General features: G+C 47.7%; 1 protein-coding gene across 1 annotated transcript in view; it reads right to left on the bottom strand.

The window, feature by feature from the left end:
• The window catches only part of Xpot (exportin for tRNA), a 39,989-nt gene that overhangs the window by 7,936 nt on the left and 5,296 nt on the right, over positions 1–26,757 (bottom strand). Inside the window, exons 3-22 of the mRNA XM_051176169.1 lie at positions 24,236–24,318; positions 22,129–22,185; positions 21,625–21,694; positions 19,678–19,896; positions 18,260–18,444; positions 17,999–18,167; positions 15,883–16,119; positions 13,520–13,558; positions 13,001–13,063; positions 11,464–11,588; positions 10,823–10,967; positions 10,534–10,653; positions 10,186–10,280; positions 8,964–9,033; positions 7,837–8,075; positions 6,574–6,859; positions 4,606–4,795; positions 3,455–3,571; positions 3,057–3,172; positions 2,386–2,433 (exon numbers count right to left, since the gene is read on the bottom strand). Of these exons, the coding sequence (XP_051032126.1) occupies positions 2,386–2,433; positions 3,057–3,172; positions 3,455–3,571; positions 4,606–4,795; positions 6,574–6,859; positions 7,837–8,075; positions 8,964–9,033; positions 10,186–10,280; positions 10,534–10,653; positions 10,823–10,967; positions 11,464–11,588; positions 13,001–13,063; positions 13,520–13,558; positions 15,883–16,119; positions 17,999–18,167; positions 18,260–18,444; positions 19,678–19,896; positions 21,625–21,694; positions 22,129–22,185; positions 24,236–24,318 (2,673 nt within the window). The remainder of the gene's footprint in view (positions 1–2,385; positions 2,434–3,056; positions 3,173–3,454; positions 3,572–4,605; positions 4,796–6,573; positions 6,860–7,836; positions 8,076–8,963; positions 9,034–10,185; positions 10,281–10,533; positions 10,654–10,822; positions 10,968–11,463; positions 11,589–13,000; positions 13,064–13,519; positions 13,559–15,882; positions 16,120–17,998; positions 18,168–18,259; positions 18,445–19,677; positions 19,897–21,624; positions 21,695–22,128; positions 22,186–24,235; positions 24,319–26,757) is intronic.

Below are 26,757 nucleotides of genomic sequence, written 5' to 3'. Positions count from 1 at the left end.
TTAGACCAGTGATCTGAAGCATTGCCTTCTATTCAAATTAGTAACACTTTTGTTTATTTCTGTTTCCTGACTTCGAATACTAGAGTACAAGCTACTTTTCCCGAATAAAACCAAGATACCCTTGTTTAAAGGTAATTTCTTTCTCTCCTTCTTTCCCTCACTTTGAGTGTGTGTGCTTGCCCATAGACACTGGAGACGTTGGATCCCTTGAGCTGGAGGTCCAGGCCACTGAGGGCCTTCCTGCGTCTAGGAGGGATGCGCCCGGGCCCCTGCCAACAGCAAGCATTCCTCTCTGGTGGAGCCTCTCCCTGTCTCAGGGTGTTTCTTTCCTGATGCTTTAGGCAAAGTTGTTTTTGCTCTCATCTTACAAGTGCCGACAGGCCAACAATGAGAACTCGCTACTTCATACCCACAATCCTAACAGCTCTCTGAACATCTTTCCCACCCAGCTACCTGTATTACAACCACTTGGCCTACTGATTTTCCCAATACTCATTCAACAACACCCAGCTGCCAAGCATCTACCCCATTGTACTTTTTAGCTTAAGTGGAAAGGGTTAAGTCTGCCCCCCCCCCCATCAAATCCACCTGCTGTCCAACCAACGTGCATTCGTCGTCTGGTAGGACCCATCAGACAAAATGCACCTCTTTCTATGGCTTCTTGTTAGGCTAGGCAGCTTCAGCCCTATAGTGTTTTGTATACTATGAAAATACTCATTTAAACCACTGAGAGTTACTTATGCATTGTTTCCCCTTGACTCTGAGCTCCATAAATATTGAAGACTGCAGTTGATTTTTGTTTTGTGAATTCTTTGGGGATCCGCCACACGTGGTATCTGCTTCAGTGGCTTCGCTGCTCTTAGCCTGGCTTGTTTCTAGTCAGCTTTCCTTAGTTGAAGTTAGCCCGTCTATCTTTTCTGCCTCTAGGCTTTTACCTTTCTCTATACCTTCCTTTCCCTTCTTACCCGGAGGCTGGTCGTGTGGCTGGGTGGTTGGCCTCTGGCATCCTCTTTTTCTCCCAAAAAAGGGGCGTCCTTCTGCTCAGCCCCCACTTAAGAACCCTGGCTACGCTTAGTTCCTCCCTACCACTTCCAGTCAGCTACTCAGTCTCCCGATCCCAGGTTCATTTTATTTAATCAAACAAATGTAACATGCCTTTGCATCGTGAACAAAAGCAGCAGAAACAAACGTCACACACCTTTACACAGTTAAAACCATATTCCACACCAGGGGGTTCCTCTTTATGCATTCCCCCTGCAACACAGCAGCCCTCACCCTTTACGGCAGCACAGGCACAGAGGATTGCTGCTGGACCGAACACCTTCAGCCTGCCTTCAGAACAAGACTCAAGCTCAGAAGCGAACGCGCAGAAACAGGTAGCGCGCTCTTTTACATGGACAGGGAGCAGGCTACCTTGCAGCTAACTGCAGTTCAGGAAATGCTGGTCTGTGCTGGGTCGGAGAAGTTGGAAATAGGAAAAAAGTACTCATTTTCAAATGTTGGCAAGTAATTAAGTTATCTGAGCATGCCTACAGTCTCTTACGATTTACACATGACTAGACTGACAAGAAATAACTCAGTATTTATACCTGTAACCCAACTCGTAAGAGGATGAGGCAGAAGGACTACTACGAGCTCATGACAGGCTGGGCTACAAGGGTGAAATCCTGTCTCAATAAACCAATAAAAAAAAGTGTATTAGCAAATAAAAACTAAAGGTGTTGTGGTACTCGCCTTTAATCCTAGCACATGGGAGACAGAGGATCTTTTTGAGTTCAAGGCCAGTTCTGATGTACAAGTTAAGTTACAGGATAGCCAGGTCTGTTATACAGAGAAAGCCTGTCTTAAAAGCCAAAGACACACACACACACACTCACTCACACAGTCTGTCTCAAGGTTAGAGTAATAGCTCCATTGGCAAATAAACATTGGCCCCTGGCCTCCACCCCCAACACCCACCTTAATCACAAAAAGCCCAGGTGTTGAGGGATGCTTTAACCCCCCCCCCCCAGCTAAGGGGGCAGAAGCAATGGTTCCCTTTCTGCCTTGTCCTGCCAGCCTCGCCTAGTCTAAGAGTGAGCCTCAGGCCCCAGTGACATGCACTTTCAGAAAACAACACCTCTTGTGGACACACACACACTCACACAGACATGCACACGCACACTCACTCACACAGACACAGAAATTGGCCCGTACAGAAGCTGAACACGGAAGGCAACTTGTGAGCCACGCCGCGAGGGGCAGGAGCAGTCGCTGCTACTTCACCCAGGCCTTCCCACACACCCACACATCGGTGCCCCAGTCCCCTTTCAACGAGTCAGGCCCAAAGGAAGCGGGGCACGTTCGGGACAAGCGTGAGGGAGGGACAAGGAGCACCGGCCTCACCCGTTTGAGATGAATCGTCTTCAGAGTCACGGCACACTCGGAAAGAGCCTGTAAAAAAAAAGACAAGTTTCTTCGTTACAAAACCATGCTTCTGTCTCTTCTGCCTGCAGGCTACTGGAAGGACAACATACCCAGTGAGTGTCTGCAGGGAGCGAGGGCTGGCACAGTAAGTATGCTGCACCCAAGAAAGCACAAGACAGATCACTGGGGGCTGGAGGGAGGGCTGGGGGGCTAGGAGCACTGGCTGCTCTTCCCGAGGACCAGCACGGTGCTACATACGGCCATCGTGCGACACTCTGGGCGCAGAGGCGTGCACGAGGACTGTGTGCAAGTCTGAGGGCAGTCGGGTGTACACACCGAGACCCTGGCCAGCTACGGCTACACAGCAAAACCCAGGCTGTGTTCACTATGCCAGTTCCTAGCAATGAAAGAATACAGGAAGGAAAAGAGAGGGAAACTGGAGGGAAGACGACAGAAGGAGAGAGGAAGTCAAAGAAGGGGGGGGGGGTGACAAGGAGGGACGAGGCTTGGCGGTGGAGCACCTGCCAAATGTGTGACATCCTTCTTCTGTCCCCAGGAGAGGAAAACTGACTTGAGGAGTCCCCTTGAAGCACAATTAACCGTGTTTCGAGAAGCTTCTCCGAGATGAACAAAGACTTGGAGATGCTTACCAGCACTGTCTGTGCGTCGGCCAGGTCAAAGGTCTGCTTTAAAGGCGCTAGGAAACACGCAGGGACAATGTGCTTATAAACAAAGTCCGCGAAGCCCACTGGTCCATCTTTGCCACCTGCCAAGAGAGCCCACAATTTCATCTCACTGAGAAAGAAGTCAGTCAGGCCACGTAGGGGGAAATCAAGTCCCAGTTCCCGCCTCTGTGGGGATCAGAGGCCCACTTCGTTTGTAACAGTCCCGTGAAACAGGTTTGGAAACAATCGTCAGGCTGGAGGTGTAGCACGGCAGGACCGCTTCATCAGAGACCGCAAGGCCCAGGGTTGGAGTCCTAGCACTCGGGGTGGAGGGAGATCAGGATAAAACCGAAAACAGGACAAAACCAAGAAATGTGTCTCACCCCAGAGTTCTACCAGCTTCGAGAGGATGATAAAACATGTCTTCTGTGCAATTGGATCCGGATACTCAACGGCTCCTTGGATAATGGTGACCAACACCCGTTCCACGTTCTCTGCACCTGAGGAAAAAATTAGGCTTTAATTTCAAAAGCAAAAAACACAACCTGAAGCCCTCATTTTAATCTATGAGGTTGATAAAAATCCCTTCACTTCCTTTATAACCAAGCACCTAGTCCCTCAGCACAGAGAAGCCAGGGTTCTTTGGTTTTCTTGTCTTGTTTTGTTTTTCTCTTGGACCTTGCTGAGTAGACCGGGCTGGCCTCAAACTCATGACGTCTGCCTCCTTTGCCTTCCCAACGCGGGAATTAAAGGCGCCAGGAATGAGAATGGCCCCATAGGCGCATCTACTTGGGTGCTTGGCCCCATCGGTGGAGCCGTTTAGGAAGGAAGCCTGGCCTTGTTGGTGGAGATGTGTCACTGGGGTTCAGCTTTGACGTTTCCTAAGCCCACAACATCCTCAGTTGACTCTCTGCCTTGTGCCTATGCGCTCAACTATTGGTCTAGGACCACACCCTGCCTTGGTGGTCGTGGGCTCACCCTCTGTAACATAAGCAACAATAAGGCTTGTATTCTATAAGTTGTCTTGGTCATGGCGTCTCATCACAGCAACAGACAGGTAGCTCACCGGTCCCGTTTACCCCTCTTCCCTTCTAAGGGTGGCCCCAGTTACTGTGCAGCCGGGGGGGGGGGGGGTGGTTTGCACTTGGCTCTCTGGCCTCAGCCCCCAGATAAGTGCCATTACAAGCCTGCGCCACCACGGTTGGCCAGTGCTGTTTTCAACTGGCAAACTGGCCAGCAGGACTCAATTGTCCGGCCAACTCAGGCATGTGCTCACTACGCCACTTCCTAGCAATACAGAATACAGGAAAAGAGAAACTGAATACCGATTAATTTTAAGGTGCCCTACTCGCCTGTAACTAGTTTCTAGTCTTACAGTACTGAACAATCTTGGGGCCACCGTGTTTACTTTCGCTCACCGCTGATCACGGGGCATGCACCCGTAACAGGGACTTAAGCAGACACACACACACACACACACACACACGCACGCACGCACGCACGCACGCACACGCGGGCATGGCGCGCACCCTACCCTGATTGGCGATCACCTCGCTCATCCCACTGCCGGTGACGGTCTGCAGGAAGGCAAAGTAACTCCTCCTCAGCATTTGCTTCTCCAAGGCGGCCGACTGGTCATTGTCCTCTGCTGGTCTCAACAGCACTTCAAAAATGGCATGAAGCAGGGGCATGAACATCTGCTGTAAAAACGGGGACACCTGGATCTGCAAAGAAGAACAATTGTTACTGCACCCCAGGAGCGGCGAAGAAATGTACCCTAAGGGTTTGGGGAGCTGCGGGAAAACAGCTCTCTGTTGTCTACAGAGGGTATTTACCAACTCAGTAAATTTATGAACTACCCAAAAAACTCAATATTAAACTCAACATGTACAGGGCTGGAGAGAAGCTCAGGGGTTAGGAGCATTGGCTAGTCTTCCAGAGGACCCGGGTTCCATTCCCAGCATCCGCACGGAAGCCCCAGTAATGTCCGTTCCAAGGAATCTGATGCCCTCTTCTGGTTTCTCCAGGCAATGCATGTCCATGGTGCACAGCTATGTTCAGACCACACACCCACACGTAAGACTAAGTCTTCAGACGTTCACCTTGTACCTTACAATTTCGGTTGTATGGAAAGGCACTTCCTGTGCAAGCCTGGTGACCTGAGCTCCACCCCCAGAACCCATGAAAAGATGGCAGGAGAAAACTGCCTCCACAGTGTATACTCTGACCTCCATGCTTTGGCATGCGCATACACACATGCACATGCACACGAACACACGCACTCGCGCACACACACACACACACACACACACACACACACACACACTCTCTCTCTCTCTCTAATAAAAATTAAGGAAAAAAAAGAAAAAAGAAAAAATTTAAGATGAATAACAAGTGATCATAATCAAACCTGACCAAGAAATATTTTAAAATTTAAATTCCTAAGGGGGAGGGATACTAAGAAATAAATCTTGTAAAATTAAGCAAACATATATGACTTCCTTAACCTATCTGGGACCCAGTGCCCTTGTCTATAAGGCGGGATGTTTACCATGTAAGGCTATGAGGGGCGCAGAGCAACATCCAAAAACCATCAGGGCCGATTGCGAACCTAGAAAGCCCTGTGCAAGTGTTGGCCGTTGCTCTCCCTGGTCAGTTCAGACCTGGTAACGCCATGGCTTACTTCTAGACTCTTGTCCCAGCATCCAAGTCACAGGGCCGTGCATTCACAGCAAGAACTCAGCACTAGGCTTACTTGTTTTTCCTGGTCCTTCCCCCCCCATAGTGATTAGTATTTTCACTAAACATCTCCTGGGGGGCTGGAGAGAAGGCTCTGAGATTGAGAACACTTGCCGCTCTTGCAGAGGACCTAGGCCCTTCTCCAAGCACCCACACAGAGGCAGGCAACTCCATGTTCTAAACCTCCCGTTCCAGGTGACCCACTGTCTTCTGACCCCTTCGGGCACCGGGCATACGCATGGTGCACCTACATTCACGCAGGCCAAACGCTCATACTCATAACACAAATTATTCTTTTCAACCTAGAACTCTCTCTCCCTTCCTTGCCTTACCTGTGTAGCAGATGGCAGACTTTGGGAATGTTAGCCATCCCATGACCTATGTAACCAGGCCACTCAGGGTCATTTACAAGGTAAATGTGGGGATGAAGGGGTTTGGGATGCCAAGAGCTTTCTGCACACATGAGGACCTGAGTCTGAATCCCCAGGCCCCTGTTAACGACAAGCTGGGTGTGGTGATGCTCCCAAAGACAAAGGAGGACCACCAGGGCCTACTGGCCAGCCAGTCTAGCCCTATCAATGACCTCCGAGTTCAGTGACAGAGGCCAACCTGTGGCCTCCATGAGCGTGAGGAACCCCAGCTACACAACACACAGTATAGAGGACAAAGGCCAAAAGGTCTGCGGACGCACACGCCTGATTTTCAGTCTGCAGAGGGTGAGTGAGGCGGTGACAAGCATCTGGGCCCTGAGGGCCTGGGGTACCTTGAACTTGGCCGTGATCTGGTTGATGAGTGGGATGAACTCCTGGAGGTCCTTGGCTTCGCAGTCCTTCAGCATGTGCTCCGAGGCAGACGGGATGAATGGGAGGACCTCCTCCTCCAGGCAAATGATCATCCGGTGGAGGAAAGTCCGAACTCCGCTGCGGAGGATGTCCTTCTGTAGCGGACAGCTGAGGGCGGGCAGGAACGTCCGCAAACAGTCCAAGTAAACTTCGGAGCAGCCACACTGTTTCACAGTCTGCTTGTTGCTGAAAGCCTTGCTGGTTCGACTACACGGCCAGAAACCAGACAGACAACCAAGTTCAGTCTTACCCTGCCCAAGCGCAGAGTATTGGTACAATGCACAGCACCAAGAAACCAAGCATCTCCTGCCGCAGAATTACCTCCCTCCTTAGTTAACGGTTATGTGAAAATAACTGATTCCAGATGTCATCACAGAACAAACATTAAATAAATTAAGCAAATCAGATGTAGTTAACACAACCCGAGTCTGTCTCTCTGCTTCTCTAAAACCCTGACAAAGGCTTCAGGAAAACAAAGTATGACTAAGCCATTAGGCAGTCTGTATGTTTCACTACTCCTTAAGTTTAGAAAACAACTTAATGCAGCTGGGCAGTGGTTGCATACTCCTTTGATCCCAGCACTCGGGAGGCAGAGGCAGACAGATCTCTGTGAGTTCAAGGCCAGCCTGGTCTACAAGAATTAGTTCCAGGACAGGCTCCAAAGCCACAGAGAAATCCTGTCTCGAAAAACCAAACCAAACCAAATCAAACCAAACCAAAAAACAACCTAATGACGTTCACAGTCAAGTCACTCATATCCCAGAGGCCTGGTGTATACAGCGTAGGGTAGGACAACTTCCCAGAATAACTTGTTAGAATTATTATTAGGCTGCTTGGTGGTCTCTGGGACACAATGTAACAGCTAAGGAATCTCAGGACCTTGCCTTGAAGGTATCAACACTAAACCACAATGTCTTCGCATGCTGTAGGTACAGAAGCTTTGGCTAACCTGAAGCAGAAGACATTTTTACACTAAAGTCAGAAGCTGGAGTACTAAGGAGTTAGAGAGTCTTCATGGTAAAAATACAGCTAGCAAATGACCTGTCCTCTTCGCTAGCTACAGTTTAACTTACTGGAACTGAGCCTTGAAAACAGTTCAGCGCACCCATGCTAAAAAGACACACAGCAGAGGCTCTGCCTGAGAAGACACAAGTTCTCTTAATCTTCATTGCAACTGGGCTCACCTGGCAAATCCAACTGCATGGTTGAGACTGTCTGCAAGAGATGCCTGCCCCTCTTCATCCTGCGCCATCATCAGTTTCTCCAACAGAACCTTAAACCTCTCCATCAGTGGCGTCAAGAGGTCCTTCATCAAGGCCCGCTTGTTTTCCGCTGGGTAGTCACTGTTAACGATCAACGCGCCAGCTGTTTCGTAAATGAAGAGCTGATCGTCGCTGCTCAGCAAGGGCTGGTAACCATTCTCCTAGAACGGAGCAGTGTCTTAACTGAATGCTTATGTTCACTTAACTTAACCTCACTTAAACCAGAGTGAGCACGAGACACAGGAAATACAACCTACTACATTGGCTCATATACCGAGCATTCACAAAAAATGAAATTTTTGCTGTGTGGTGGTGGCACACACACCTTTAACCCCAGCACTTGGGAGGCAGAGGCAGGTGGATCTTGAGGCCAGCCTAGACTACAAAGTGAGTTCCAGGAGAGTCAGGGCTGTTATACAGAGAAACCCTATCTCGAAAACCACAATATGTATATATCCATACACACAGGCAGGCTTGCGCGTGCGCACACACGCACGCACACGCACACACACCATGTATTTATAAATTCTCAACTAAAATCCTTTTAGTGAAGTGAATACTCATACAATTTTTTTTTTTTTCCTCCAAGACAGGGTTTCTCTGTGTAGCTTTGGAGACTGTCCTGGAACTCACTCTGTAGACCAGGCTGGCCTTGAACTCAGAGATCCACGTGCTGGAACTAAAGGCGCGTGTCACCACTGCTCAGCTATGACAGAATTTTTTAAACACTAAGTCTGAAGACAAAAACTTCAGTGTTAAGTGGCACCAAGAATGACAAATGCGATCACATTAGAGAAGAATTTAGAAGTTGATCTCTTTCTTTCTCCACTAAATAGTTCAGCCACATTTAGCAGCACAGAGAAATGAGAACAGACTCTACATTGCCAAATCCCTTCCATTATGAATATGCTTGTTGTAAAAACAATCTCGGTAAAGACCCAAACAATTTCACACACACACACCTCCCCACCCACTTGTTACAAGCAAGCGAAGCCAGAGAGGGTAAAGCTTGTTATCATATCGGCAAAAGACACCCGGAAAATACTTACAGGTGGAGAAAGGGTTAGCAAGTCTTGTATTCTATTCAAAATGTCCTCAATGAAAGGGTTCATTTGTTTACTGAATGAAATCAAGAGGAAAACCATGGGTAAGTTATGTGCTCACAAGCTGCTAAGTATCAACCCCGCATTTAAAACAGAAGGACCCAAGGCTCAGTTTTACGGTAGCCAATCTGATTGTGAGCAATTTGAAAAGTCTACCTGCTCTGTTCTGTAGTGATGTATTGGCAAGACGATGCCCCTACTAGTACTTTTCACCGGGGGTGGGGGTGGGGGGTGGGGAGGGATGATTTATAAAGATACTGCATACGGGGCTGGAGAGATGGCTCAGGCTAAGAGCACTGGCTGCTCTTCCAAGGACCCAGGTTCAATTCCTAGAAACCACATGGTGGCTCACAGCCATCTGTAGTGGGATCTGATGCCTTCTTCTGTCGTGCAGGCATACATACAGAACACTCATACATTAAAAAAAAAAAAAAAAAAAAAAAAAAGGCCTATATAAGAGTAAGTTCCAGGACAGCATCCAAAGCTACAGAGAAACCCTGTCTACCAAAACCAAAGGAGAGGGGGGAAAAACAAAAAAACAGAAAACCAAAACCAACCAAACAAACAAAGAAGCTAGCACATACAACACATCATGTTAAAAATGACTTGCAAGCCGGGCCTCATGGGGTATCTATAAACCCCAGTACTGGGGAGGTAATGCAATGAGAAGTTTGTCATCTCCGGGGACAAAAAAACATGCACACTGGCCTAGAGAGAGGGCACAGCAATTAGATGCATTTAACTAAATGCATTGCTGTGCAAACCTCATGTCGTGAGTCCCATACCTGGGTCCCAGTGGGAAAGCTGTACCTCTACACCCAGCACACAAAGAGTAATACATAAGCCTATAAAACAATATACTAATCCTCTACACACAGCACACAAAGAGTAATACATAAGCCTATAAAACAATATACTAATCCTCTACACACAGCACACAAAGAGTAATACATAAGCCTATAAAACAGTATACTAATGCACACAATTGCATAAAAACATGCAAGCAAGCCATCTGTCAGTGCCGAACGCAGTGACGTCAGTCAGCAGGGAAAGAAGCCCTACTCGAACGCCCACCCAGTGCACTGTCCCCGCAGGAGGAGCCGCGTCTACCCTCAGCCACCCCACGTGCACGCTTCAGGCACAGCGCTCGCTGAAAGGCGGTACTTACTTGAGAGACTTGACAAATCTAGAAAACAGGTAGGCGGTTCTGCTCCTGACTTTAGCACTGGAATGCCACAGACCCCTGTGATCTAAGAAAGCCATCTGAAGAGAGAGACGCTAGTCATTTCCGTTCTGATTCGAGGACTTCACTGTCACACTGCATTTCTAAAACTGTACTTCTCAGGCGGGACCGGGAATGTTATTTTATACAGATAGGCTCTTAAGGACTTGATTTACATAAAACTACCACCCAGCGTTTGTTAGTTGGGTAAACTTTTGACTCTGAAAAAAGTTACAGAGAACAAGGGCAGAATACTGTCTGAGCAATGGAGAGCGGAGTGTGGTGCACACTTACCAGTACACACGGAATGTGCTGAGGTTCAACTGTGAAAAACTTTTCGTATCGAACGACAGTTTCAAAGAACTCCAGCGTCACAGACGTGTGCTGGTAGGAGCTGACTCCTGACGTCACCAACTGGAAAGGGGGAAAAAAAACCCAGGAGACCCGGTGTTGTTTACTGCAGCACCCACGGCTCCCTCTGTAAAAACAGACCAAGCTCTAACAATTACGAAACCTCTGTGAGCGCACAGCATAACACAAAGAGCAAGTCACGTGAACAGCAAAGGACCCTCAGTATACCTACCGTTCGCATCATGTCCTGCAAAGCACTAGCTTTTGAAACGTCACCTGAGAAGTGAGCACCGTGTGACACTGGGAGGGCTTCTGCCAGCATGTACAGCAACCTCACGGCCACTTCAACTTCCATGAAGCGTGTAGTCTGCCAGTTCCTACCAAGGCATGAAAGTGTGTGTCTGTGAGAGCCCAACGTGTGCGCGCTTGTCATGTAACTCATGACTGACACTCAGGACAGTGGCACAACAAACGTCTTTCAGGGGTACAGCCACGGGTGAGGTGCCCACACTCCTATTACCACCCCCAGTGAAACCCGCTGGTCACCAAAGCAACAGGATGACAAGAGGAAGCAACCGTGTTTTTTTGGGGGGGGGGTGTTTGAAAATGGCTGAAACACATTAAGTGCATGTATGGAAACAGCCCCATCGTTAATGAAAATCACTTTTAACAATGTCTTGAATGATTAAAAAGTCAAACCATTTTTTTTTTCTGGTCAAGCAATGTAGTGTATACCACAGAGGTAGAGGAGAGGCAGACACAGGGAGGCAGCAAAATTGTTGGCAGAGATGCATGCCGAGCACTGCACGACTCATTTGCTGCAGGCGGGGCACAGCAGGAGCTGAAGAGCTTGCGCCAACAGAGGACACTTACTGCAGGGCGGCACGGAACACTCTGCGGACAGAAGCCAGCACTAGCTCCGGTGACACCTGAGCAAGCCTGTCCAACAGCAACTTCAGTTGTTTTCTGTATTCTACAAACATGGCTTCATCTTCACCCTGCGACACAAGTTGAGAAGCCCGGTTTACGGTGCCATCATCAAGATGGCGCGGCGGTTAGAAGCACTTGATGCCAGAGCCCGAGCGAGGGCTGCACTCCTTACCTGCAGCCCAGGGCGGGAGGGGGAACTGCCCAAAGCTGTCCTCCAACCTCCACGGCTACACCCTGGCCCACCCTCACGACAGCGATACATATGCATGTGAGACTTTAAATTTACACGAATGGTCAGTCCATGTGTACCTTTTCTCTTTGGACAGAAGAGTCACGGATGCTCAGTAGCACTTCCCTAATTAGTAATTCCCAAAATAACCTTAGCCATCAAATGCCCGGGCCACACACAGCCTACGGAGGGCACAGGGCTGACAGAGCACAGCCAGTACGGGTCCACGTTAGGCTCCAAGTCTTGCCTGTTGTCCTGAGTCATTCCCCCTTCATTCCCACAAAGCGCTAACAGGGCTACACTGGGGCTAACGGGCTGGTTATCATCACCGTTATCCTGTGACAGCACACACCTAAGCCACTCAGGAAGCACTGGGCAGCCCTACAGCTAGTAGGAAGCGATCCTCTCCTGACCCTGGACAGACTTTCAGACGAACAAGTCCAGTTAAGCCCCATTTCCATCCTCCCCCACTGACTGAGCCTTGATCCAGCACTCTTAGTAAATGTGGCCTAATCACCAATGATACTGTCAATGGTAAGTTCAACGTTACAAAATCTAGGGCCTGAATGTAGCAAGCAAAGGCTCTACCATTGAGCTATATTCCAAACCCTGCAAAAAAAAATTTTTTTAATTTTTTTTTAAGGACCTTTTTTGTTTGTTTTGAGACAGGGCCTTACTCTGTAACTCAGCATGAAGTCCAGGCTGGCTTAACAGTTACGGCAGTATTTTTGCCCAAGGCTGCCAACTGCTGGAGTTTCAGGCATGTGCCATGGAACCCAGCTTACATGATTCTGTATGTATGCACGTGTGCACACCGACAAGAGCTCGGTCAGGCTCAGGTACTGTGTTCGGGCGCTGGCTACCTTTCGTTCTCCATGGCGAGGCTGGGCTGGCTAGCCACTATACCCCAGGGTTCCACTGACGCTCACCTTCCTAGCTCTGGACGGGACCACCAAACCCAGCCGTCTACAGTTACCACACAGATCCTGATATTTCCCACAAACACTTTACCTAAGGAGTCCCCTCTCCAACCCCTCAGACAGCAAAGGACTCAGGTCTCTGTAAGTGCTACCTAAAACTGACATTAATATAAATAACTACACCAGTATAAACAGGACCGATTTAAAGCACTACTTCTTGTTTTAAAAGGCTCTAAAATACAAAATACTAATTCAATGGAAACAGGCAAACAAACAAACAAACAAAAAACCCCCAAAAAACCCAGCTTTTCTTTGATGTGAAATTACTTACTTCATTTTCAAAGTTATATTCTTCATCATAAGTCAATTTTTTCATTACGGCCAACATGATTGCCTAAAATTAATGAGGAAGTAACGTTTATTAATTGTTCTTTTTCATCTGGAAGTTGAGCTACATTGCAAGGGGGATTTCAGACAAAGAAGTGGTCAGCCTTGGATGGGCATCTGTATGGCTCACGCCAAGGCTCAGGGAGTCTCATGAAGAGGGGCAAAGGGAGGCAGAGCCGTGTACAAAAGAGGCTACCCAGGCCTCTGGACAAACAACTCACAAGCCCTAAACTCAGCGGGTTCACTAAGCCCCTCCCTCCCCAGGGCGGGGCACTCGGGAAGGGGCTGCTGGGAGGACACTCCACCACTGCAGCCTCTGGCAGTAGCACCCAAAGCTGGGGTGGGCTCTTCCACGGTGACCTGCCTCTCTCTGCTCGCCCACCCTCACCGTCGGGTAAAGAACCCCAGCTGACTCACTGACTTGGGGGAAGAAAAATCTATCTGGTTTAAAGAAACCACTTACCTCTATATTAGCTTTCTGCTGATCCGAGAGCACCGAAAGCTTAAAATAAAAAGCCAACAATAATTTATTTCTAATGCTATACTTGCTTATCGAAGTATTTTTCTAAGCAATTACTATCTTCTAAAACACACACACAGGAGCTGGTGACACAGTTACAGCGTAGAACATTTTCCTGGCATGCACAAGTCCCTGGGTTCAATCTCCAGTACAAGAAAATAAAACAAACACATTTCTGCTGAGTAGTTTGACAGCAAACCTATAGTTAATCCATTCCTCAATTCAGACATAATCATTTCATGCTTAGTAATAACTTGACATGCAGGCAATACTAAGATTAATTTGATGAAACTATTTATCATGTACTTAGAAAGAATGAAGCTATAAGGCAGAAAATGGTGCTTTTGTTGTTTTGAAACAGGGTCTCCGTAGATGGCTATGCTTAGCCTGGAAGTCACTATACAGATCAGGCTGGCCTTGAGCTCACAGAGATCTGCCTCTGCCCCACCAACAGTTGAGATTTAAGGCGTGCATGACCATGCTCAGCTTCTTAAAGCAAAGATCCCAGATCCCACAATCCTAAAAACCCTCAAGTTCTGCAGGGAAACAGCTACATTTCTAAGGATGCAGGCAGCTTTGGGGTGGGAGGTGGCAGGGTGACAGGGACTGTCTAGCACATTCCTGGGTTCAGCTCCAGCACCGTAAACAAAAGCTAATACCGAAGACAGGGCGGTGGGGGATGGCTCAGCGAGTAAAGCGCCTGCTGCATAAGCAGGGGACCCCAAGTTCACATCCCCAACGCCTGTGTAAGCCAAGCATCTGACACACATGGGCAGCAGGATGTGGACACACATGCGCACACAGGACTCTAAGGCTCACCGACCAGCCAGCCTATACTGTCAGTGCGCTCCAGGTTCAGCAAGGGCCCTGACTCAAGCCTGACACTGAGAAATGAATTGGGAAGACAACCCACACTGACTCCTCGTCTTTACACTCTCACGCACACAGGCTCACACATGCAGACACACATACAAATGAAGAAGGCTACACTCCTCTCGCAAAGAACTTACTGTGAGCTTAAATGAGTCAATTAACCCAATATAAAGCCAACCTAAAAACTCTGGGGGAGAACTGAGCTGATCGGTCTGCTCAGCTATCAACCCCGCGTACAACGGCATCACTGGCCGCGCAGAAGGTGCCTACTGATAAAGGGGACATCAACCACTCTCAAACTGGACTTGGGGCACACCCCAGTACTGCAGGTACTGGGCCCCAGACTGAGGCTGAGGCTGGGGAAGTCACGAGCCAGAGAGGAAGCCACTGCTGTGCCCTCAAATCACCTTCTGAGTAGCTATGCTACGCCCACAGCGCTGCAGTCAGCGATAGTCAGAGAAGCCCGACTTCTCGGTGGGCGGCGGTAACTGCAGAGGCTCATAAACCATCAAAGCACTAAGAAGGTGTAACCTCGAAGGAGGAAGAGCGAGCCATCCACATTCTGACACGATTGTTGTGGAAAGGGCGGGTGGAGGGGGTGGAGTTCAGGAGGCCCTGTCCGTCCCTGAGGACCTGCTATGGTTTCTAGGGAACAGGGAGGAAAGTTCTTCATTCACGCAGCCGCTGGTTAAGACGCCCACGCTCGCTCGTGTGTAGGAGCAACCCCTCACCTACCCTCCCATAAACAGCTGTAGTGAAACGATTAAAATCCAACCCCAGAGGACACCAAAGCAGAGGACCAGAGAGGAGAGACGGAGGTACCGGGAGGAGCCGGGGGGGGGGGGGGGGGGGGGGGGGGGGGAGACGCGGGACGACACGGACACGATGTCCACAAGGGGGCAACAGAAGACAAATATGATTGAACTATACTATATACATACATATAGAATGAAGCACAACTGGCACAAACTAACAAAAGCAAGAATGGTCTGTCATTTAATGTCACAATGAGAAGTAACTAATCTTTGAGGCACTTCACCCTCTCTCTCTGTGTTCTCACTGGGAAACAACCATCAGGAAAGAATTTAAAGCCGTTGCCATGCTTAGAGATAAACACAGGGTTAGAACATCAGAAAGAGAACAGAGAGACTCCCAGGCCGCCTTTAGGACTTATGAACGCATTATGTCCTTTCAGGCAAGGGACTCATGTTGCTCATGGCTGGCCTTGAACTTGCCACGTGTGGAGCAGACGGTGGTGAACCCTTTCCCTAAATGCTAGGATCACAGGCTGGCTCACCAAGTCTGACTAACATAAAATAAATTACATCTGCACAAGGATTAGGGGTATTTGGGTATTTTCTTTTTACTTTTTCTCCATTTTTACCGGCTCTTTACACATCTACTGGACAAGAGGGACAAAGCAATGGACTCACCTGCTTCAAAATATGCAGATAATCATAGCAAAATCCGACAATGTTGGAGGAGATGTCGTCATCCTCGTGAATGAGCAGCTGTAACATGAGCGGTACTTTTGTCTCGATGGCTTCGAGGGCCTCTTGCGCACTCACGGCAGCCCCGTTCTTAATTAACTTCGTCCAGCTAACTATTAAGGACTGTCCCATGCCATTTACCAGCTTAGAAAATCTGGCCACGAAGTCCAAATCTTCTTCCTATGAGCAGTGAGCAAAGAGCACAGTTACAACCACCAGCCTCAGGGGAGAGGAAGCTCTGACCTCAGCATGAATGTGGTGCCAATCACAGGGGGCACTCTCCAAAGACAGTATTGCGTGAGCTGCGTGTGACGTGGAGGGTCAGTGTGGGCATGCACGTGCCAGTCTCAGGGCCAAGGTTTCCCCTTCCAGCTGGGATGGATTTCAGAAATGAGACTCGGGTCACTAGGATCAAGGTAAGGGTTTTTATCTGCTGGGCTTTTTGCTGGCCCCAAGGCTCAATGTTATGACAACAGCTGCCAATTCCATCATTACGCCAGGAAAATGATCAGAGTTTGAATTTTCCCCTACCATTATAATCTGACAGTACTCTAAAAGCAACTGTGCGTTATTTCTTTTAGAGAGACACTTTGTACGATTGGTGTTTTGCCTGCGCCTGTATCTGTGCTACACGCATGCCTGGTGCCGAGACACCAGAAGAGGGCGCTGGACTCCCAGGAGCTGTAGTTGCAGCCTCTGGGAGAGCAGCCAGTCTTGGAAACTCCAGAGGCATTTCTGTATCCCTGCAACTGTGGTTGCAATGATAGTCTTACGGATATCACCAATTGGGGGGGGGGGGGATGAAAAGGGAAAAAGACCTTAAGTAAAAGGAAGTTTTAGGGCCGCCATCCCTAACTGTTCAGCTTCCTAAGCATGGCGATGAGGTCGATGCTGACACTCTGCAGTCATGACTTAGGCCTCAACCTCCCTTCAAAGACAGAGCTGCTGCTACAGCGGCCACTTCGAGTCACAGTCACTGCCGATGCTATAGGCAGACCCCATTATTTTCGTCAGTTAACCATGGGCTGCTCCCCCACAGACAGAGGCTCTACTTGTTTAGATTCCTTTTCTTAAAGAGCCCCAGATAGTAAAGTAAGACAACAGAAGGAAAATACAGCCACCTTCAGTGCATGAGGAAGGAACCTACTAAAGCCATGCTACTGACATTATCAACCTGAGTTCCATCCTCGGGCCACCTGTTGGAAGGAGGGGGGTGATTCCTGTAGGGTGCCCTCAGAGTTCCCTTCCCAAGTGCACTCTGGTGTGAGTGCACACACTCCAACATGTTCACACACTCACACACGTGCACACACTCAATAACTGTAAGAAAAACTCAAAGTTGTCTTTGGCTAAATCTGGAATGCCATCACAGCTTAGGTGCCGCTCAGTGACAGGAAGCTTTGGGAAGCTTCCGCCCCATTCCTTAGTACACAAACAAGACCAAGATGCCTCCCCATTAGCTAAGGTATCAGCTCACCACTGAGACTCATCACTCTCTGATTAATTAAAATTCAAGCAAGCAGAAGAGAAGGCTCAGGGCTGTGAGAGCATTGTCTCTCTTCCAGAGGACCTGTACCCACACGACAGCTTATAACCACCTGTAACTCCAGTCCCAGGGGCTCTGAAACTCTCCTTTGTCAGGGATACAAGTGATGCATAGACAGACAAGCAGACAAAACATGCATACGCATAAAGTAAAAATAAGTGTGGAAATTTACTTTAAAATTCAAGTCTACAATGAAAATGAACCTTCTATGGTTACCAGGTCTAACCTGGGCCAAATGCAGCACTATGGTGTAAACGCTGTGTTTCTTGCTACTCGCGGCATGATCAACACTGCGAACTTGCAAACTGCACGCACCATTCTGATAGGAAAGTGTCGGTCAGAATGGGCGAACCAAGTGTGCAAGGAAAACGCCACAGATATTAGTTAGGCCTCTCGGAATATAGCGGCTTACTGTCAGCTCAAGGACACCCCCAAAACTCGAGGGGGGAGAAAGTCCTATTACTTCCGTGCCTGTGACAGTTTTCAAAGCTTGCATGTAAGAGATGCACTGGCCTGGTCAATGCTGAAGAACCCGGCGGTCTGTAACACCTGGCACAGGGACTCCACCAGCTTCATCTTGTCCACAGGGTCCATCCCTTTATTTACAATCTCAAACAAACAGTCGCAGGCTTCTTCCCGCAGAACTTCTACCGACATGTGTCCTAGCAGCATATTTATAAACCTGGTGATGGGGATAAAGACATTAACGTTTTTAGTTCACCAGTGTTAGACAGCAACGCAAGTCTTCAGTGCACAAGTCACAGGCGTACGCACCTATCATTGGCTATAAGGGATAAGTCTATCCAGGAGACGTAAGCCCCAACGACTTCAAGGCACTGGCACAGTACTTCTGAATTAGTATACTGGTAGTTGTGTAAAATCTGGTACCACGATTCCACCAGATTCGGAATGCACTGTTCTCTCATGGTATCTTTTATCAGAGTATTCCTGCGAGCTTCCTAAAAACACAAAAGACAAGGATATTAGGACACAGCGCCAGACATCCAAGTACAGCTGCACACAGTGACTTCCTCTACACGAAACCTCCAGGCTTGCGAGGCAGTCCCCGCCACGGCTTCCTATTTATCTGCTCTAAAATTACATCCTGTGATTCTTGGGGTTTCCTCTTCCGGTCTATTCCTTGGTGCTAGACTTCATTCACTAAATACAAACTATAAACAAGCATTGTTTAGAAATTAGAACCATGTGAAATTATTTCTAAATACCATACAAAAATGACACTTAAGCTATCTAGAAAAGGACGGCAATGACTTCGATGTACAGTAGTTGCGATCACCTAAAAATATCATACACATTTGAAGCTATTGCCAGTGGGGGATTTTGTTTATGAGATAGGGCTCTCCGTATGTAACTCAGGAGAGCCTCCAACTTGAGGCCACCCTACCCCAGTTTGCTAAGCGAGCTAAAATTCCCACATTCTTTACCAATTACTTTTATATTGAAGCACCAGAGATCAAACTCGGGGTCTCCTGCACACCAGGCAGGGCTCCCTTATTTCATAGGCAGTTTGTACCTACTTACGTTAGGAATACGCTCGACTAAGGCTGCACTGCACCCCAGTCATGAAGATTCCTTGGCACTACAGTAAATTACTAGCCCCACATAACAGACAGACAGACAGAAGGCAAAACAACGTGTACTTGACTGGTGTCCATACCGCCTTAGTTTTAAAATCTCATGTTGTGCTCTAATTTCAGTCTTCATCGGTGAGAGGGGTTAAATTTCACTGTCGGCCAATTCAAGATGCTAGGTACATTTGTAATTAAAGTACATGCAAGAGAGTCAGGCAGGATGACCAACACCTTTAATCCAGAGGTGGTCGGATCTCTGTGAGTTCCAGGACAGCCAGGGCTCCACAGAGAAATACGTCTTGGGGTGGAGTGGGGTGGGGAGGGGGCAAATAAATAAAAAGAACATGCAAAAGATAAAGACTCCTGGGCTAGAGAGACGGCTCAGCAGTTAAGAGCACTGACTGTTCTTCCAGAGAACCAGGGTTCAATTCCCAGCACCCACATGGCAGCTCACAACTGTCTGTAACTCCAGTGCCAGAGGACCTGACAACTTCACACCAATGCACATAAAATAAAGTTATATAAATTATTTTTTTTAAAAAATCCCTGTCCTTTTCATCGTATGCTCATTTTTCCTATAAAACACGGGAAGTTACTCGCCTCTGATGTGTGAACCACATCGCGGTCCACCAGCTCTGAGTCGATGGCCATGAGGATGCGCAGGTACAGGTCCACTCCCCTGGGGTTTAGGTTCACTACCGAGAGAATGTCAAAAAAAAACTTGGGCCATTTAGTGAGATACTCTGTAACAAAAAGCAAGGCGAAGACTTGGGCTGCTTTATTTCGTATGAAGGTCTTCTCTGGCTGTGGGTTCAGCATCTGGCAAACAGAAATAGCCATGAAGTTAATTACATTAGTTTTTTTTTTTTTTTTTTTTTTTTTTTTTTTTTCTATTTTTCATCAGTTTGAAAAAAAAAAAAAAAAAAAAAACAATCGTTAACACTGATTAGTGGTACCACAGCAAACTGCAAAATTACCCACTCGTGCAAGTGAGTGGTCATGAGGTGAGCCCGTGAATAACGACTGCCTCTTAGAATCTGTATTTTCCTGCAGCGTTGGGGATCAATCTGTATGCTACTCAAGCATTCCACCAGAGATCAGCCCACCCTTACCTCTCCCCTGGGGGGGGTGATAGGGGGCAGGGGGCCCTATGCCTGTTTTGGGTCAGAGTCTTCCTTTTCAGCCCAGGTTGGCCTCACTCAGAGGGATCCACCTGACTTTCTGCCTGTGTGGGATCAAAGGTTTGAGCCACCAGGCCCAGCCCAGGCCTTGTTTTTATGTGACAAGGTCTAGTATGCAGCTCAAGTTGACCTTTAACTTGTTTAAACTCCAGGCTGGCTTCAAAATCACAATCCTCCTGCCTCTGCCTCCAAGTATTGAGATATAAGCATGAACCAAGGTTTGTTTGCTTCTTCCTTCCTTCCTTCCTTTCTTCCTTCCCTCCCTCCCTCCCTCCCTCCCTCCCTGAGACAGGGTTTCTCTGTGTAGCCCTAACTGTCCTGGAACTCACTGTGCAGACCAGGCTGACAAGAGAGATGTACCTGCCTCTGCTTCCTGAGTGCTGGGATTAAAGGTGTGCACCACCACCACCACCACCACCACCACCCAGACCACTGAATTTCTTCTAAGAAAAAAATTCAATTGTTTTTCTTTTGCTGGACTGTAAAGGAAAACAGTCTAACTACGTTCGCAACTTTATATGTTAAGCTTAACTAAAAGTAACCAAAATAAATATGCTGTGAATGAACAACTCTCCTAGCCTTTTAAAAGGGCCTTTGTAAAGAGGCTGTCGACACAGGCAACTGGTGAGAACCAAACAAAGATGCAGGTAGGGTTCCAGAGTTTAATAATACCATAAACACCAGGGGCTAGATGGCTTAGCAGTTAAGTGCTCATGCAGAGGACCTGAGTTCGGTTCCTACAGCCCACAACGGGCAGTTCACAGCCACCACAACCCAGCTCCAGGAGTCTACCACCCACTGCTGGATCCTATGGGTGCCTGCAATCAGGTGCACATACCTGCACACAGAAATACGCACATACACGTAACGAAAAAATGAAAAGCTAAAAAGAAATATTTTTAAAATGAATTACCTATTTTTTTTTTTTTTTTTGTTTTTTTTTTTTTTTTTTTTTTTGTTTTTTGTTTTTTGTTTTTCAAGACAGGGCTTCTCTGTATTGGTTTGGAGCCTGTCCTGGAACTAGTTCTGTAACTCACAGAGATTCACCTGCCTCTGCCTCCCGAGTGCTGGGATCAAAGGTGTGCACCAAATAAATCACTTTTTATAGTCAAGGTTCAACTAGGTGTGGTGGCAGTGCCTTTAACCCTGGCAGTTGGGAGGCAGAGACAGGTGTACCGGGCCAGCCAGGGCTACAAAGTGAGACCCTGTCTCCAAAAAGAAGTTTCCATAACATGTTATGGAAGGTACAATGGGTTTGGTTATTAATACAATTTAAATTATTATTGCCAAGGCCAGCACTTTAAGTACAGGAGAAGATGCGGCTGGCCAAGGTGCCAAACAAACCAAATGCAAAGAACTGTTTTACCTGAGCTTGAAGCCACGACAGAAGCGTCTCCCTGATCAGCTGTTGCTGAGCTGTGCTGAGCTCCGAGTACCTGTTAAAGGGATGAGAGTGAGCGACAGACTACTTTGCTGTCTGTGGCTTTGAATGCAAATCTCATCTATCAACAGTTTCACGGCATCCCCGTACCGGGTTGCCTAAAATACACAACTGCAAAGAACGAACAGATGAGCCTGACAGATAGGGCCACAGCCAGCCAGCTCAGATTTGTGGCTCAGTTCACACTCAAGCAAATGACAGCTACGTGAGTTTTAAAAACCAGCCATGCATTGTGGACTGTGGAACACAGAGTGAGCCTGTAAACTGGCTAGCTCCATCTAAGTAATTCAAAACACATTCGTAGCCCAGATACAATTATTACACTGGTAGTTTGCTATCTGTACTCTGACTTCCTCAAGGACAGAAAAACAAACTAAAACACGGCTGTTTCAACAAATCTTTGAGATTAAAAACAATGAAAACGCTTACTTGTATTTAACTTGATGTTCTAGTACTTGGAAGCAGAAAAACTTTATGTGATCATCACTGAAAGAGCAAAACAGAGAAGTCAGATAATCAGAGAATAAATTGGGGGGGGAGGGAGAACAATGGCAAAACACCAGTAACAACCGCAAGGGTTCTAAAGCTAGGCTTCCTGCCTGGCTGTCTACCTGCAATTCCATTTTACTCACTTTTATTGCTATCTTTTTTGTTTCATGGCACTGGGTATCTAACTCAGGGCTTCATGAATTACAAGCAAAGGCTTCACCAACCAGCCACAGGCCCAAGCCCTGGGTTCAAAGGGTTAAGAGCTCTCTAAATACACAACGCATGGCAGAACCCTTAACACGTCATAAGCGACATAGTCTCATGCTCGGTACGCGCCCTCAACACAGCACGGTGTAAGTAGCGGCCACTGCCCCAAATTCTAATGTGTAGAGTCAAGGTTTCTGCAAAAACTTCCGTGCTTAACCTTAGGTACAGTTAGGAAGATGTAAGATGCAAAACAGCACAGCAGTAAAAGACTGACCAAACCAAGGATGCAGTCTACGGCCTACCTGAAATGTAGGCATTGGTCAGTCCTCATCTCTTACAGGCAGACTCAACATAAACAGGGTAGGAGCACTCAGTCCGCCCTCACAGTTCACACAAGAAACTAAACTACAAGTAAACCCACCTGTGTACAATGGGAGAAAACAAACAAACAAAAACCCAACAGCCATCCACTGTCTAACTCCCTCTAGGGGTAACACAGCCAACTATTCTAACAAAATTCCTCTGGAGTCCAGGGATCTGCTCAGTCCGGATGGAGGGTGTGCGAGACAGGCTTTGTGAGGGGACACTGTCTCCTAAGTAAGAGCAGTCCAACGAGGAATGCAGACACTCCAAGATGTTGAAGAAAAACAAGACTCAGTAAACACAGCAGGCTGCAGGCAAACAGGACTATGGGTCCAAACTCCATGCAGAGGGCCATCACTAAAGCCGAGAGTCTTTCTGTTCCCATCAGCCGGCTGCCTGTGTCCTGCTGCCTGGCTCTTTTCCACGAGCTTCAACTATGCCGAGTTTTCTTCCTTAACAAGAAGCTACCTTAACTCAGGAGGCAGTGAGTATAATGGCTTCTATTTCCATGAAACTGTGTTTGCTGCATGAGAAAGACTGCCCAGATTGCCTCCCCGTGCAGCAGGGGAAGGCGTTCCACGAATGCTGTGTGTCAGTAATCAGAGGACCGAAGAGCCGCCGGGAAAGAGGGGTGAGACCCTGCTTTCGCCCTTCCTGAAGTCGCCTCAGAGGCACATGCTGGAAACGTCCCCGGTGGACCTTATTATGAGTGTCATCAACAGGACCGTGGTCCCAACACCAAAGAATAGTAACGGAATAGTGATATACTCTAAGTGAAAACTTTAGATTAAGTTGTCATTAGTGACCGCCTCCTTCAGCAACTTCCAACAGTAAGACAAGGACATGTTTACTGCAGCCTATTCCAGGGCACAATACACATAAAGAAGAGGATAGTTTGGGCTGGAGAGATGGCTCAGCGGTTAAGAGCACTGTTCTTCCAGAGACCTGGGTTCAATTCCCAGCACCCACATGGTGGCTCACAACCATCAGTAATTCCAGGGTCCAACACTCTCAACACAGACAGGCAAAACACCAATACAACAAAAATAGATAAATTTACAAAAACAGGAGATAGTTTTACTGAAAAATCACTTCAGGACTGGCTCAAAAATTGGTTTGGTTTGGGGGGGGGTGGACCCAAAAACAAACAAAAAACAAAACAAACAAAAGAAAAAGCTGAGCATTGGTGGCACACAGCTTTAATCTCAGCACTGGGGGAGGCAGAGGCAGGTGTACCTCTGCGAGTTCGAGATCAGTCTGGTCTCACAGCTAGTTCTAGGACAGACTCCAAAGCAACACAAAAAACCAATCAATCAACCAATAAATAAATAAATAAAATTGGCTTGCTATTTTCCTCTTTTCATGCTAATAACAGTTTTCTAAAGAGCAAGCCACAAAATGTTTTTATGAAAATACTTTCCCAAGAGAAACTTAAAATGCTTCATGTTCACAGTCTACAGACATTTGCCTTTATTACCTGTATGTCTTCTGTGCCAAAGCCTCTGCGCACACCTGCCAGGCATCTGGGGAAATCTTCAACTGCTCAAAATATGCCAGGGCCTGAAAGATTGCAACACAAAGCAACACGGTTCTGAATTCTGATGCCCTATGCATACTAAACAAAGTGTGGAGCGAACCAATAATCAAGAGGGATCTGGGTTTAATATGTCAGTGAAACACCCAACCTAGGCTTCCAAATATGTGCAAAGTCCAGATGGTTCCCAGAAATAGACCAGTGACCAGTTATCAGACACCCACAACAGTTTCTCTGTGGTAAAGGAGATGCTGCAAGAAACGACCTGCGGGTATCACCGGGTTATGAAGATGGCAAAGAAATATAAATGCCCAACAGCTTATCACGTGCAATATTAAGGCACCTACAATCGTAGAGGGGTCTATGGAGGGCGCACAAAGCACGGTGTAAGTAAATGCTAAACAAAAACGCACAGAACTTCCTGGCCAGTGACTGATCTAGGACGGACAGAGGGTAGCGGGTGAGAGGGGAGAGAGGAGCCACTCTCTTTAACAAGCCCTACCTTCTAGGCTAGTGAGCCCTTTCCGGTGCTAGGAGGGAGGCGCAAGCACACAGAAGCCTTGGCCCTTCTCACAGTCTCTTCCATTTGGCTGGTTCTGAGCTGTGTCCTTTATGTCAAGCTGGCGTTACTAAGGACACTGCATTTCATACTAAGGACACTGCCTTTCTGAGTCCTGACTCCCTGTAACCAATTATCAAATCTGCAAAGGACTTGGTCTTCTTCCTTCATTTAGCAGGCAGACATCAGAGGCACAGATGGGCCAGGCGGTGGTGGGACATGCCTTTAACCGCAGCACTTGGGATTAAAGACGTGCGCCACCAACACCTGGCTCAGATGATCTGGGTTTACAATTCTCATCTCAAGTGGAGGCCAGTCTTGGGAGACCTGACCCTAATCCTTAGTAATGTCAGAGTTGCTATAAAACCCACAACTACCACTGGGAATATTCCAGGAGCTAGGACAGTGAACAAATGAAGTCACTTATCCATGTGGCTAATATTCCACTCACAGGAAAGCAGCCCAGGTGGTAGGGTGCTGCCTAGCATAGGGCCCGGGCTACATCCTAGGCAGCGAATAATCAGGTGTGGCCGAGCCTGCCTGTTATCTAGGTACTTGCAAGTGTAGATGGGGTGGGGAACAAACCTCAAGGTCATTCTCAGCTGCCTATCAAGTTTGAGCTAGCTTGGGCTACACTCTGTCTCCTGTCTCAAACAAAACAATGTAACAGAGCTAGCAAGAGAGCGCTAGTGTGTGAGTTTTCATTCCCAGAGCCCACCTGGTGGAGGAAACAGACTTCTGTCCTCAGAACACATACACGTCCCCCATGGTAGGCTTACCATGCTCTCTCCACACCACATAGATACATAAAAAACTAACACCCGCCCCCCTCCCCAGCCCAACCAGTCCACAAACAAAAGAAAGCAGAGAAAAGGGGCGGAGGAGATTTCTCAGAGGGAAAAAGTACTTCCTGCCTCTGCGTGCGCGGGACTTGAGACTGGGTCAGTGCCCACCTAAAAGTGGGAAGAGAGATGATTCTCGACCAGGCTGTCCCCGACATCAACACATATGCCATTGGCACAATACAGAATTTTGGTAGAATTTCTTAAAAGAAAGAAAAACTAGTTATGGTGGACTACTGCACTAAGTAACTCCAACGGTCTGGAAGCTGGAGCAGGAGGGCTGTTGGGAGTTCAAGGTGAGTACCAGGCCAGTCTGGGCAATACAGCAAGATGCTGCATGAAACAAACTGAACAATGCTTGAAGACAGCTCCGATAGATTCCCTGGGACCCCACATAGTGAAAGTTGCTCTCACAAACAGAATCCACACCAAAACAAGCTAGGGTAAAGTTCAGTACTAAGAGGTCTTGCCTAGGTTCAATTCCCAGGTTAACAGCCTAGACACAAAGCCATCGAAAACAACTCTTAAAAGTTGTGATAGGAGCCAAAAGCCAGAGGCCTTGAGCATGACCAACTCATCACAAGGAGCAACTGTAGGTAAAGGTGTGTGGATAAAGGGGTACACTGGGAGACACACCCCACCCCGCAGCTCCCCATGCCACTGAGACAAATGAAAGGGTGATGGAGGCTGGCAAGACGGAGGAGGGTGCTGTTTGCTTTGGTTTTGAAATGTTATTTTTTAAACATTTTTAGAATTTCTTTTTGGAGGCGCATCAAGGGTGAAGGAGGAATATGGAGGGACCGGGAAATAAATGACACTGGGGTGCGTACAGGGAATTCCCAAACAATCAATAAAAAATTATGATGAGGATGCTACAGTGTAGCTCTTCACAGCTGAAGCTTGGAAGGGGTGGATGGGAAAGGAGTAGTTTTCTCTATGGGGCTGGCCACTGGGAGTTTGACCATGCTCCAGGGAGTACACGGGCAACACAAGTTGAACTTTTCCCCTTCTTTTGTGGGAGGAGGTGGTTTTGGAGGCCAGGGAAACCCAGAGGACCCGGAAAT

This window comes from Phodopus roborovskii, unplaced genomic scaffold, assembly GCF_943737965.1.
Source record: "Phodopus roborovskii unplaced genomic scaffold, PHOROB, whole genome shotgun sequence".
Taxonomy (NCBI): domain Eukaryota; kingdom Metazoa; phylum Chordata; class Mammalia; order Rodentia; family Cricetidae; genus Phodopus; species Phodopus roborovskii.
Note: the sequence above shows the minus strand (reverse complement) of the source record. Positions and strands in the feature narration are given on the sequence as shown.